Here is a 14,211-nt window from a genome sequence, read left to right as displayed (position 1 = left end):
TCTTGTGCTTTGTGGTGTCATGAGGGATAAAAATATCCTTAACATGAGAGACCCTGTTCTATAACTGCCTTTGACACTGGCCAGATTTCCTGCTGGAAGTCTGAGCCTCAGCCTGCCCACAATAAACACTAACAACAGATCTCTGAGACCCAACTTCTGCGCAGTGCTTTGGGGGTGCTGGGGAGAGCCTTCGCCTCTCTGGCCTGACTCTTAGGTAGAAGTATGCAAAAGCCCCCTCCACCATGACACCGTGACACCATGCTGGGCGCCCGGGTCACGCTCAGGGACACCTTCCCATCGCCCCAAACAAAGCACGAGTTAAACCACGGGGGAGGCTGCGGGAAGAGTTACACCAGCGTCTCCGGGAGGGGCTGGTCCTGCCACAGGCGTGCAGATCCCCCAGAGACCCTTCCGGCTTTTCCTTACCATGCCGCGCTGATGACAGCTATCAGACACCCTGACCAATCCCCACTGCTCCCGCTGCACCAAATAGCCTGAGGCCAGACACCACCAGAGACCAGACACCACCAGAGACCAGACACCACCATGATGGGCACAGGGGGGATGCCCCCCGACGGCTCTGCCTCACTGCAGCAGGCACCGTGCTCGCTGTCTGCTGCCAGATGCAACGCCCAGGAACTTTTCTTTGAGTTTTAGACCGAAAATGGTTTGCGTATGTCCCCTCCTCCAGCTCAAACACGCAGGCTGATGGAGGCTGGTCCGGGATGGGTCGCCCGAGCGCAGGACAGCGATGGGCTTTTCTCCCAGCGCCGAGCCCGCCCGGCTTGCTGCTGGGGAAAGCGACGGACAAGGAAAATTAAAAGGATGATCAGATATGGAGTAACAGCATGTTTGTAAGAAAATTAAAGATTTGCTCTTCAGATGTTCCAGGCGATGTAGTTAGCAGACAGCTGGCAAATGGGAGCGATTGGAAATGATGGAATAGATCAAATTATTTAAATGAGAAAAAATAAATTCGCCCTAGCCTAGCCCAGCAAGTTGACAAAGCAGCCTACTTATCTGCTGCATGTGCAGCCCTTTGTCTCTGTCACCGAGGTCATTAAACTCCCGGCTGCCGAGCCCGGGCTGGGCGCCCGCCCGCGGGCACCGCCGCTCCCGCCGCCCCGGCCCCGCTACCGCCCGCCGCCCCGCAACCGGCCGGGCCCGGCCCGAGCCGCGCCGCCCCGCCGCGCCCGCCTGTCGGGGACTCGGGGCACACAGGGGACAGCGGGGCCCCCGGGGACATAGGGGACAGCGGGGTCAGCGGGACCCGCGGGAGGGCGGAGGCCACCGGGCAGCCCGGGGTCTGCGGGACGGGGCGCCGTCGGGGGCAGAGGGACGCCGGGCTCCCGGTCCCCCCGCGGCGCCGCCGTCGGGCCCCGCCCCGCGCTCCCCGCCGAGGGTCCCTGGCCGCCTCCTGTCCCGGCGCTGCACGACCCGCCGCCCCGGCCCTGCCCTCGCCCCGGGGGAGCGAGCGGGCGGCAGCGTGCCGGGGCCGGGGGGCGTCGGGGGTGGGTGTCAGTGCGTGTGTGTGTGTGTGTGTGTGTGTGTGTGAGGGGGTGTGTGAGGGTGGGTGGGGGGATGTGTGTGAGAGAGTGTGTGTGTGTGTGAGAGTGTGAGTGTGTGTGTGAGGGGTGGGGGTATATGTGGGGGGGTGGTGTGAGGATGTGAGTGTGTGTGTGTGAGGGGGGTGTGTGTGTGACGGTGTGTGTGTGAGGGGGTGTTGTGTGTGTGTGTGAGGGGGTGTGTGTGTGTGTGTGAGGGGTGTGTGTGTGTGAGGGTGTGTGGGGGGGGGTGAGGGGGGTGTGTGTGTGAGGGGGTGTGTGTGTGTGAGGGTGTGTGTGTGAGGGGGTGTATGTGTGTGTGAGGGTGTGTGTGTGTGTGTGAGGGGGTGTGTGTGTGTGTGAGGGGGGGTGTGTGTGTGAGGGGGGGTGTGTGTGTGAGGGGGTGTGTGTGAGGGGGTGTGTGTGTGTGAGGGGGTGTGTGTGTGTGTGAGGGTATGTGTGTGTGAGGGTGTGTGTGTGTGTGTGAGGGGGTGTGTGTGTGTGTGTGTGAGGGTATGTGTGTGAGGGTGTGTGGGGGGGGGGGGGGGTGAGGGGGTGTGTGTGTGTGTGTGTGTGTGTGAGGGTATGTGTGTGTGAGGGTGTGTGTGTGTGTGTGAGGGTGGGCACGCTCCACTCCGGGGCTTTGCGCGAGCCGCGCGCATCAGTGGTAGGAGGGGACAGAGCCGCTCCTGCGGGCGCACCGGCAGCCCCGGCTCCGCAGGTGCCGCCCGACCGGCACCGGCACCGCACGGCCCGGCACGGCCCGGCACGGAGCGGGGCGGCTCGGCTCGGCCCGGCACAGCTCGGCTCGGCTCGGCGCGGGGCGGCTGCCGCGGGACGGGCCGGCGCGGCCGCACTAAGATGTGCCATGAGCGGTCCGGCCTCGGCGCCGACCGGCCGCTCCGCCTGAGCCCCGGGCAGCAGCCGCCCGCTCCCCCGCTGCCCCTGGGGCCGTAGGGCCGCGCCGGCCCGCGCCCTCCCCAACGATGCCCCATCTCTGGCCGGCTCTCCGCGGCGTGCTCTGGGAATACTGGGCAGCGCTCCTGGTCGGCGGCTTCTGGGGCCAGTGCTCGCACGGGATGCCGCATGTCATCCGGATAGGTAAGGCCACCTCTCCCCGCGGGGACGGGTCGGCGGCGGCGGCGGGGCGAAGTTCAGGGCGCGGTGCCGGGGCGGGGGATGCGGTGCCCGGTGCCCGGGCGGGACGCTGCCGACGGGCGCGGAGCGGTGCGGGGCCGTGTCCCGGCACGGAGCGGGACCGTGCCGCTGCCAAGGGGGTAGCGCGCCGGGGAACGGTGCAATGGGGGTGCTGGGCACGGTGCAACGAGGAGAGGAGGGGTGCTGAGCTCCCGGAGGGGGGGATGCTCTGCCCTAAGAGAGGAGGGATGCTGTGCCCCCGGAGAGGGGGATGCTCTGCCCTAAGAGAGGAGGGATGCTGTGCCCCCGGAGAGAAGGGATGCTGTGCTCTCAGAGAGGAGGGATGCTGTGCCCTCAGAGAGGAGGGATGCTGTGCCCCCAGAGAGAAGGGATGCTGTGCCCCCGGAGAGAAGGGATGCTGTGCCTGCTACAAGGAGGACTGCGGTGCCCGGTGCGAGGAAGGCTGCCATGCCCCTGGAGAAGGGGATGCTCTGCCCCCGGAGAGCGGGGCTGTGGTGCCCGGTGTGAGGAGGGGTGCTGTGCCGCTGTGAGGAGAGGCGTTGAGGCTGCTGCAGTCGGGGTGCTGTGCAGAGGTGCCTTGACCCTGGGCCAGGGGTGCTCAGCCCAAGGGAGAGGCAGCCGGGGGGGGGGGGCCTGCAGCACCAAGCCCCACTGCCCGGAGGATGCCAGTGGGCTCGTTGCGCCGCAGCCGCTGCTGAGGGCCAAGCATGTTTCATTAAATTGCTGAGATTCTGGGGAAAATTAATTTTTAATAATGTTACATAAAGTAATTGCACAGATAACAGCTTGGGAAAGAGTCTACGATCTTTCTTTTTCTAATTAAACGAGATACATGTTTTAAGTGTGTCATATAAAGAACAGCACTGATTTTCTGTTACATCCCATGTACTTTGCTATCAGTACACATTTCCAGGGATTTGCTGTCTGCCCAGTAAAAATTATAAGGACAGGTTTACCTGTCTTTTCAGGGACCAAATTCTAACCCAGAGAAACTAGTGAGAACTGAATAGATTTGTCAATATTTTAAAGTGGAAAAAAATGGGTCTTATTTATCCCAGTGCAACTGCATGAGAAAGCCAGGAAGAGAAAAATGCTAGTCCTGAGGGACACCCGCTTTCTCAAGTGAAACACTGTCACCTCCAGAACAGTTTTGAGCGACTGCATGGCCCAGATCGTCTCATGGACAAGGGTTTGGTTCCTGCAGGGTGAACATCTGCTCTCCCCTGCGCTTCTGTGAACAAGGCATTCCAGGCAGATGCGCTCCTGTGCATGTTGGAGCGCCAGAAACGTTGGTGGAAAAGGTTAACGGACCTGCCTCTGGGGCCTGGGCCCTGCTGGCTGCTGAACTTTTACCAGAGCCAAGCTGCTTGGTGTGCTCCGCCGCAGCCGCAACAGCTGGAAGTGTTTTGTGCGACTGAAGCCCAGTCCCAGGAAAGCTCCCTGAGCTGCTGACGGGGCTTCGCCAGTCCCACCGCGCACGCAGGGAGGCGGCGTCCCACTGTGCCATGGCAGAGCCCCCCCTGTCTATCACCAGCCTGTCCCCACCGAGAGCACCGCAGTGCCGCCGCGGCGTTTCTCTTCCCAGCGGGTCCCAGGGCACAGACCCCCATCGGGACTGTGAGCCGTGCGCCCGGGGGGGCCCTGATTGCAGCTGGGGTGCTGGGCGTGCAGCTCGTCCTGCTTTCGGCTTGGCAGCAGCGGGCCTGCCTCTGGCGGGCAGAGCGGGCGCACTGCCAGGCTGGCGCTCCGCAGGCGGCGTGCAGGGGCTGCTGCTGCGTGAGCAGCCGCTCGCAGGGGAACGGGCTGAAGTCCCCAGGGCGGGGGCTGCCGAGACCCCCGGGAATACCAGCGTGGCTCGTGGGGGACGTTCAGGCCCAGGAGTGTCCCTGCGGCTCTGTGGAGACGTTTAGCCTCAAGTCCAGGTGCCTCGGTTGTGCTGAAAATGGATTTTGTTGACAGGGCTCAAAGCAATCACACAAAAGGACAGAGGAGCGTTCAACACAGAAACTGCTGCCAGCCCTTCACCGACACCAGCTGGGTTTGCTGTGGCTCTGCCCCCCTTCCCCGCAGCTCCCCGGCTCCGCTCAGCGGCCGCCCCACGAGCTGGGCGAGGGGACACTGGCGCTGGGCTGGTGCAAACACAGTGAGGCGGCAGGCAGGGCAGGCAGGGCGGGCAAGGCAGGCAGTGCAGGCAGGGCAGGCAGGGCAGGCAGGGCAGGCAGGGCTGTCCGCTGCCGGAGCACTGCTGTGCACCGCCTCTGCCAGCGCCGCCGTGCCTTCCGCAGGAACGGCCTTGCTTTAATTGCGGAGAAACACCCTGACATTCAGCACATCATTTAGCCTTTTTCTTGATCAGTAAAATATGAAACTTAAAGATCAGAAAAAGGCTTTAACCAGGGCTGGAGGGAGATGTCTGTTTACCTTCGCTCTCAGCTAAAACTGGCGTAATTTTGACCTCTTTTTCAGCCCACTGGAAAATTGCAGCTTTTTCCCCCTGCAATAATTTGTGCAGAGCTGCCCTGGCTTTCAAGTAATTCTTTTAATTATTAGGTTATGCCGAGTAGTGGAGAAAACTTAAATAAGTATTGTTTTAGAACTGAAAATCAAACAGAGAGAAAACAGGTAACTTTTCAAAGCTCTCTTGTTTTCCTGTGAAGCTGACTATTAAAATAAAGGGAGAGATATCTAAGAAAGGGTAGGATAAGCCAAAAGCACTCTTTCCCTCACAGTAAAATATAAATATTTAATCTACACATCTAAACATAATCTATGTGTATACACGCACAAAGAAGACCTGTGCCTCATTGCTGGATTTTTTTTTAGTAAGTTGGAATTTGTATCTGAAGCTTATTCAACAGCTGTTCAATTATTGTGCAATCTGTTAAATATTGGGAAATGCCGTATCAGGAAGCCCCATCCAGCTCCGCTGCGCGCTCAAGGTGCTCGGTTCGGTCCAGAGACAGACAGGCGTGAGGGTGCGAGCGGAGTCGCTGCGCGTTGGCACCCCGGGCGGCGCGGCTGGGATGAGATCAGAGAGATTATCCCTGTTATTAAGTGCCGCACCGAGCAGCCGAGTGTTTGCAGTATCATGCCCCTCGTATGGTAAAAGCAGTGAGCGCAAGATGATGAAGCTATCGCAGGTAGCCTATTTATCTAACCTTTCCCTTCGATTAAAAAGCAGTAGTAGCACCCCTTCAAAGCGACAGACGAGAGCTTGATGCCATTTTGTAGAGCCTGGTGGCCCCGGCCCTAACAAAGTGACGCGGGATGACTGGAAGCAGCCCCGCACGTGGAGCCGAAGGACTGGCGTGTCGTAGCAGACGGGTTTCCATTGCCGTGTTCTGCCGAAGCCCCGTCACAAATTACTCAGGGTGATTATTTTGATGGATGATGTGTTAGCACGATATACGTGCGGATCAGATGGATGCCAACAGTTTGAGATTAATAAGTAATTGTAAAAAATAGACCACAGGAGCCGTCAATCCAATTTTAGCACTCGCGTTTGTTGATTAGTGGGTTTGTTTGTATGCAAGCGCTGCTGGGGAGGTGACACCAAAACCGCGCAGCCCCACTGCGTCTCCCTTGGCCACCCCTGCTCCTGCAAGGAGAGCAGCGAAGCGGCACCTGCCACCCCCCCTGCCACCCCCTTTGCCCCCCCCCTGCCCCCCCCCTGCCACCCCCCATGCCATCCCTCTGCCATCCCCCCTGCTACCCCTCTGCAGGCGGGTGGTGACAGGCAGGGTCCCCAGCCTACCCTGCCCCCCCAGACCCCGGCCGCACGCTCGCCATGCCCGTCCTCTGCAGGAGAAACGCGCTGGGCCTGGGAGGGATTTCATTTTGCTTTCTACCTTTTGAAAAGGAATCACCTTCACCTCCGGGTTCTTGCTCCTGTTCTGTGGTGTTGTTTTTTTTTTAACTAAGGTTCTATTGCTGCTGATATTTGTGGCAGTAATTATTCCTCAGGCATGTTTAAGAGTCCCACTCTTGTATCACTGAAGTCACTGCGGACAGGATCAGGCTCTGGCTGAGCTTTTAAACAAACAGTCCTGCTTGGAGGAATTTATTGGATTTTATTTCTTGTAGTCTCTTTCTAAGTTGTGTTTGCGCAGAGAAGGGGTCGGGGCATCGATTGTTTGTATGATTTGCAAGTAACACAGAAAAAACAATCAAATTGGATTGGAGTCTGTGTGGAAAAAAAATCATTGATTATTTTATATAAATACGTAGAAAACAAATTCTGTGGGTAGTTCTCCTCCTCTGTGTGATTGGCTTTTCTGAGGCTTATTATGCCTGTCTGGAATTTTATTTTGAAATCACCTTCCCACACTCTGCAAGCGAAGTTTTATTTTTAAAAATAAAGGCAAAAGCAGGCGTTTATGGGCTGAAAAAGGCAGTGCCCGCAGGGCTGGGAGCTGCGGGGTGAGGGGATGCCGGGGGGGGACGCTCGGAAAGGCGGGTCGAGTGTTTTCTGTTCAGCTGCCGGGGTCCGCCGCGGGGGGGTGGCGGGACGGGCCAGCCCGGCTCAGCCGGGTGGGAGAGGGGACGCAGTGACCCGCACGCAGTGACCGCTGCCGGGGGCGTTTCTCACCCCCGGCGCGCGCCTTGCAGCGCACGCCTTGCCATGCACACCATGCAGCGCACACCATGCAGCACACACCTTGCAGTGCACACCTTTGCAGTGCACACCTTGCAGTGCATGCCATGCAGCACACACCTTGCAGTGCATGCCATGCAGCACACACCTTGCAGCACACACCTTGCAGTGCATGCCATGCAGCACACACCTTGCAGCACACACCTTGCAGCGCACACCTTGCAGTGCATGCCATGCAGCACACACCTTGCAGCACACACCTTGCAGCGCACGCCTTGCAGCGCACGCCTTGCAGCGCACGCCTTGCCATGCACACCTTGCAGCACATGCCATGCAGCGCACGCCTTGCAGTGCACACCTTGCAGCGCACGCCTTGCAGTGCACACCTTGCAGTGCACGCCATGCAGTGCACACCTTGCAGTGCATGCCATGCAGCACACACTTGCAGCGCACACCTTGCAGCGCACGCCATGCAGCACACACCTTGCAGCACACACCTTGCAGCGCATGCCATGCAGCGCACACCTTGCAGCGCACACCTTGCAGTGCACACCTTGCAGTGCACACCTTGCAGTGCACGCCATGCAGCGCACACCTTGCAGTGCACACCTTGCAGTGCACACCTTGCAGTGCACGCCATGCAGCGCACACCTTGCGCACACCTTGCAGTGCATACCATGCAGTGCACACCTTGCAGCGTACGCCACATAGTGCGTGACATGCAGTGCACGCCATGCAGTGCACACCATGCAGGACACACCATGCAGGGCACACCATGCAGTGCACACCTTGCAGTGCACACCTTGCAGGACACACCTTGCAGGACACACCACGCAGTGCACACCTTGCAGGACACACCATGCAGCGCACACCTTGCAGCCCATGCCATGCAGGGCACACCTTGCAATGCATGCCACACAGTGCATGACATGCAGTGCACACCATGCAGCGCACAGCATGCAGGGCACACCTTGCAGGGCACACCAGAGCGGAGCCAGCCCAAGCCCCCCCTCCCCGGCGCCTGGGGGTCACCGGGTGTGCAGCAATGAGAACTGTCTCCCCGGGGGTGGTGAGGCGATGAAATGTGGCGGGGCAGGAGCCGGCAGAAATTGAAGCGAGATCAATACGCTTCCCCCTCCCTGAAGGAAATTGCTTGGGCGACGCAGCTCCGCAGCACCTGGGCCCAGCCCGCGGGCTGGGAAACGCCAACCGGGGGAATAATCTTCCGGGGGAATAATCTTCCTGCGTCCCTGCCATTTGCTCCCCGGTTTGGAGTATAAGCACACAGAAAGCAGAGCGGGGTTCCCGGGGCCCAGGGGCACCCAGCTGAGCTCAGAGGGAGCCCCGAGTGCTGGTGTGGGTCTGCAGCGGCTCCCATGACCCCTCACAGGGGGTGCAGGATGAGGATCTGGCCCCCGCCCCTCCTGGGGCCACGCACGCTGACTCTGCCCCTGCATTTTCACCGTTGCAAGTAAAGTGCTATTTTTGGTTTGTTTTGCTCGGGTTTAAATTGTTCTATTGCCTTTGTGGCTTCTCCTGCATTTCCAAGGGTATTTCTGTGGCCACGCACCCGTTGCTCAAGCATTTAATGGTTGATAAAGTTATTTCAGGTCATGAGATGTTTCGTGTGTCAGATAACATATTCTAGTAATTTCAGCGGGATATAAGGGTGGCAGTGTAAATTGTTTGGTGGTAAATTAATTCTGAATACATTTGAATAACAATGCTACCTCTTTATCGCAGAATAGTCTAATTATTTGATCTTGGCATCCTCTTGAGATCTCCATACAGGAAATTAAGATCAAACCACAAACCAGAAAAAAAAAAATAGACCCTTGTTCATCAGAGGGCAGTCGTACCGCCAAAACGAACAGCCCCGCTGGGTGCTGGGCTGGGTCCCCACAGCGGGCACGCTCCCCCCCACAGCCCACCCCAGCACCTTGATCCCCCCCCCAGGGGCTGAGCCTCGGCAGATTTATGCAGCGTTTGAGCGGTGAAGGAGCCTTGTGTGGCCTTTGTGTGCCCGGGTGGACGTGGGGGCTCCGCCTGGCGCCTGCCCCCGCACTGGGGGGGCCACGCTGTGGTGATGAAAGCCGCCTGCTCGTGCTGCATCGTCCCCTTTGGTTTTATCACCAGCAGGTGCAGATCCACTGCTGCCGCTTCAAACGTAATTTCTCCATCTCTGGATGTTTTTATTGATGAAACTAAATGGAGGTTGATATTATGAAAAGATTTCCATAAAGCCTTCACGACGCAGTCATGCACAGAACAATACTAAAAGTAATCCAGCCTACAGCAAAGTTGGGTTTCTCTCGTTCTGGTAAATGAAGTGCTCCTTTGGTACAGATCAGCAGCTTCACTAAATTAGCAATAATCCTAGATGCAATCCGGCGTGCCGTGGGTGCCATGCCCGCGGCCGGCCGGGGCTGGCAGCTCAGCAGAGGGCACTGCCTCGCCGCTCGCACCCGCGCCGGCGCTGCCACCCTCCTCCCTCCCGCTCCCCAGCCCTGCTTCCTTCTGGTAGCGAGCATGGCTAATTTCTGAGCATTTGCATGGAGGAGCTCTGCCAGAGTAGCTACGATGCCGGAGTCTCTCCCGGAGACACAATATCAAATAAAACCCGACGCTGCACAGTCTGTTTGTAGCAAGCGCTAAGCCTCCTAATCCAATGTATTGCGTTTCTCCCCCAGTTACGCTGTGCAATCTCCTTTCCCTCACTTTGGCTTGAGGTTTAACGTGATGCCGTCTAGACTTCTTCTTTCCCTCTGCATGCTTGGCGGCGGGCTGGGGCAGTCTCTGGGTGAGGCAGATAACGAGTTGAAAGCACCAGAACTCAATGGGCGCGCGGGGGGGAGAGGGGCAAACGCCGGAGAGGAGCTGAGGGCTGAACGCCAGGATAAAACCTGCGCTGTGGCAACGTTGCCAAAGGGAATAGACGTGAAACGAGGAGAGCTGGTCGTCTTAAAGCCGTGAGGACTGACGTTGGCGTGACGGCAGATGTTGCTGTGTGCAGTGACTGCGCGGGGGATCCTGCTGCTCCGCAGGGAATGCTGTGGGAGAGGGGGGCTCTGGGGGTTCTGTGCCCCTCGGAGCCCCCAGTGTGTGTTCCCAGGCAGGGATTGTCTCGGTTTGGGTTGATGGAGAGGGGATTCAGATGTGACGGGGCTTCACACATAACTACTGTTGTTCATTAACAGCAAAACCAGGGAGAATATGCTGGTATTTATCATTTCTAATACAACCTAAAACCAATGCAGGTCCTTGCCACGCGCAAGAGCTCTTAAAGCAGGTGGAAGGCTCAGTTCACTGCTTTGTCTTTGCTCCTGCACCAGCTTTTCTTTGTGGCTGCCTCCGTTAACCCCTCCTGCTCTCGCCTCCTGCCCCCCCTCGCCGTGCTGCCCCGCAGGGAGCCTTCCCCCGGCGCTACGCCTTCATTTCTCAGGTTCGCACCGCGAGACGCTCGCCATGCGCTCGCCGTGCCGGGGGTTACCCGAGTGTTCGGCAGCATCAGTCCTTGCGCTTGAAATCTGTAGCAAGACGTTGTGCTACATACACAAATGTGGGTGCGAGCGCTCCGTTGGTTCTGGGCGGGAGCCGGGCGGGGAAGATAAGGAGGACAACAAGGTTTGGTCGCAAACACCGCCCAGGCTGCATTTTTCCTTTGAGGTACAGTCTGGCCTTTGGCTCAAGTCACACCAAGTCCAAAGAGTACACCAAAATAAAGAGTGTGTGCACCTTGGGTTAGGGGTTCAGTCTGTGTAGTTACTGAGTCAGAAGAACAGCCCCGTCCAGGCGAGCTTTTAAGCGGGCAAAGAAAGCAGCTAATATCAAAGCAATAAACCAAAGACTTAGAATCACATAGCTGTTCAGATGAATGCTTGAATTCGGGCCTTGCACTTTGCTCATCACTCTGGAAGCACAGGGACCCCCCTGGGGGTACCCAGATCCCCGGGTACCAGAGCACTAAATGCATTACAAAGGCTTTTGAGACTGATTGATTTAAATTAGCCTTCCATCCTTGACATCTGCAAACAGGAGCTTCAGAAGCGTTCATTAGTGCCATGGCAGCAGTTGGGGTTGTAAGGGTGGTTCCTATGTCCAATAAGGAATGGGAAGAGGCCATTGACTGCTCTTACATAGGCCACTGGATACTCATTAGCTGGTAATGACATTTGATTGCTACAGCATGTCCTTTGTTCGAAGTGGGGACTTAGAGGTGAACAGACCAGCTCTTTGAACTCACTAGCACCCAGGTGAATAGGAACGTAAGCCGTTCTTAAAATAACAGAGCTGGGACTGCAAAATCCAAATTTGATTAAAGACGTGGAAGTGTATGGTGAGAGAACCAGCCGCGGCTGTGGGCGGCTTTCCCCCACTTTAATGAATAGATGGCTGTCATCTCGTGCTTGTCTCCCCGGATGAAACAGTAAATAAAATCTGGTATAGCCCACAAATTTAGCTGAGTTACGGCTGTCTATTGGGACTGAAGTGTTAGACTTGCTGGTTAGTTTTGCAGTGAATTCGAAGCACTCAGAAGGAAGTCCCAGCAGGGATTTGAAATGCCACCCCCTGGGAGACACGGCGCCTGCCTGGCTCCACGGGCTGGGGGAGCCCGTCCCCGGCTGCGGCACAAGGCGTACGGTACAAACAGGGGCCGGTTTTTGTTACGAGGGGAGCAAACGGCCGCAGCACTTGCTTAGCAGAGGGTCCGGGAGCAGATTTTTACACGGACGGCCCCAGGCTTTGCTTCGGGAGCTGCCTGCGCCATTGCCGGGGCACGCCGCTGCTCCGCCTGCACGGCCAGTCGGGAGCAACCTCTGCCAAAAGGGAGCCGCTCTGCTGGAAAGTTGGCCTTTACGTCCTCAGAGAAGAATAATGTCTGTGTCTGTATCGCTACGGTGTCTGGGAGTTGGAAAAAAAAGATGGCTGTTTTCATTGCCGTATAAATAAGGTTTTCTTTAAAGCAAACAGGTGCTGCGTGGTCTGACTCGCTCTGATTCACGCCTCACTGGAGGGGAATTATTAATTTCTCATATTCTGCACCAGGGTGGCCGGTATATATTTTCTAGTGAAAATTAGAGCAGATCAAGACCGTTTCCTAAAGGTTTCTATAACCATTTGCATGTTTATATACACGGGACGAGCTCTGGCGGTGGAACAGGGCTGCTGCCGGTTGGGTGACGCCTCACCGCGTCCAACCGCACGGGCTGGATCCTCTGTGATGGAGAATGAAAGACAAACTGTCCTTGGAGAGCGCGGCATCAGCTCCCCTCCCCTTGCCTTCCTTGCCTTCCACTTTGCAGCTCAGGCAGCAGTGTCTTGGGCAGGAAGGTGGTTTCCCAAGAATCCGTGTATTACCCTTCTGGGGCAGTGTCAGACCTGCAGGATGCTCGGCAAACAACGCCTGGCAGCAGTTTTCCGTCACCACCGACACATGACTTGGAGCAGTTGCTCTGTTTTCTGTGCTGGGAGTCGCAGGAACGCGACGGCACCGTGGTGTGACCTGGAGATTTTTAGAAATAACTCAGCTTGGCAATATCATAGTCATAACTTGCAGGAATATTTGTATTCTTTCCTCCAGATTCCTGTTACAGGGAGTTTATCACAGACCATTTCAAATGGTTTTCCCCAGAGGAAGCATCCAGCCATTAGGTATTTCCTCTCTAAAGCATGTCTGTTAGCTTAGCTTTTGCTGTTCTTTATTAATACTGCTATAAGGCATTTCAATGACATGCTTTGCCTGGGTTTTTTAGAAGCCTCTCAGCGCCTAGTTCCTGCTGCTTTCCTTGGGAAGCAGAAGTGAGCTTGCGGTCGAGAAGGAACCGTGAGACAAACCCGCCCAAGCCAGGCCCAGAAACCCGCTGGCCAGGTCTCCAGGGGGACACGGAGGGGGGTGGTTTCTCCGAGTCCTACATGTTCCATTTCTCATTTTGATTTCCCTTTGTTCTCTCTTTTTGCTCTGATTCCTGGGATGTTGCCGCTCCCTCGCTCCACTCTCACTCCCGCCGGGATGCCCGGGTGCCTGCCGGAGGCTGGGGGGGGGGCGCGGGCGGGTTCCCCCCCCGTACGCCGAGGGTGCGGGGTGCTCCCCCCGCCCCAGCACAGCTCATGGAGGCTTTGCCACCCTTCACCCAGCAGGCTGGCATCAGAGCAGCCTCCTGCCTGCTGCAGCACTTTGGGGCACTTTCTTCTCTCTGGTCACCTTCTGTGCCCCCCCCACCTCTGCTCCACGGGGCTCTGGGGGTCCCCCTGCCGGGTCCCCGCTCCCGCTGGGACGGGTCACTCCTGGAGAGCTCTGGGGGGGAAACCTGGCCACGTAACTCCGCAGGAACGCAAGATGCTGTTCTTCCGTGGGATGCGCAGCAAAAGGTACATCATGATTAACCTTAAAAGTATAAGCTTTTTCCTTGCCTGCGCGAGACAGATTTATAATATTTTCTCTTTCTTTTTTAACACTGGATTCTTAGCGCAGATGGTGATTTATTGAATAATCAATTTCCTTATCTACGTAATACATTAAAGTGATCCATCAATGCCAGATAATCAATCCAGCTTGTGATTTTAAGTGTGTGAGAGTGTATGCATGTGTACTTGTATATACTTTTTTCCTCCTGTATCATTGTCAGGGCAAATAACGTCTCCCTTTCTGTGCTCCCTTTTCAGTGACTTTTGTTTATGGCGTGTAAAAGAAAATCACGACATTATATTACACCTTGTAAGTTTTACGGTACTTGAGAGGTTTATGCGGTATGAATGTAAAGGGCAATGCAATAATGCAAAGGGCAGTGAGACATTTTTAAGCGCAGAAGGATACACAGGGAGCTGCAGAGATAAATCTGTGTGGATAATCATCCCACGGTGTCTCTCCTATTTATGAGAGAAAAAGATGTTCACTGCAAATCATGCGTCGGGTCA

The 14,211-nt window shown here is 56.8% G+C and overlaps 1 protein-coding gene across 1 annotated transcript in view; it reads left to right on the top strand.

Annotated features, from left to right (window-relative positions):
• The first annotated feature begins 2,369 nt into the window (after positions 1 to 2,369).
• The window catches only part of GRIK3 (glutamate ionotropic receptor kainate type subunit 3), a 119,990-nt gene continuing 108,148 nt past the window's right edge, over positions 2,370 to 14,211 (top strand). The window contains exon 1 of the mRNA XM_074563046.1: positions 2,370 to 2,645. Coding sequence (XP_074419147.1) covers positions 2,531 to 2,645 — 115 coding nt within the window. The 5' untranslated portion in view covers positions 2,370 to 2,530. The remainder of the gene's footprint in view (positions 2,646 to 14,211) is intronic.

The sequence above is a fragment of the Larus michahellis genome, chromosome 19 (genome assembly GCF_964199755.1).
Source record: "Larus michahellis chromosome 19, bLarMic1.1, whole genome shotgun sequence".
Taxonomy (NCBI): domain Eukaryota; kingdom Metazoa; phylum Chordata; class Aves; order Charadriiformes; family Laridae; genus Larus; species Larus michahellis.
This window is presented reverse-complemented; position numbering and strand designations above follow the sequence as displayed.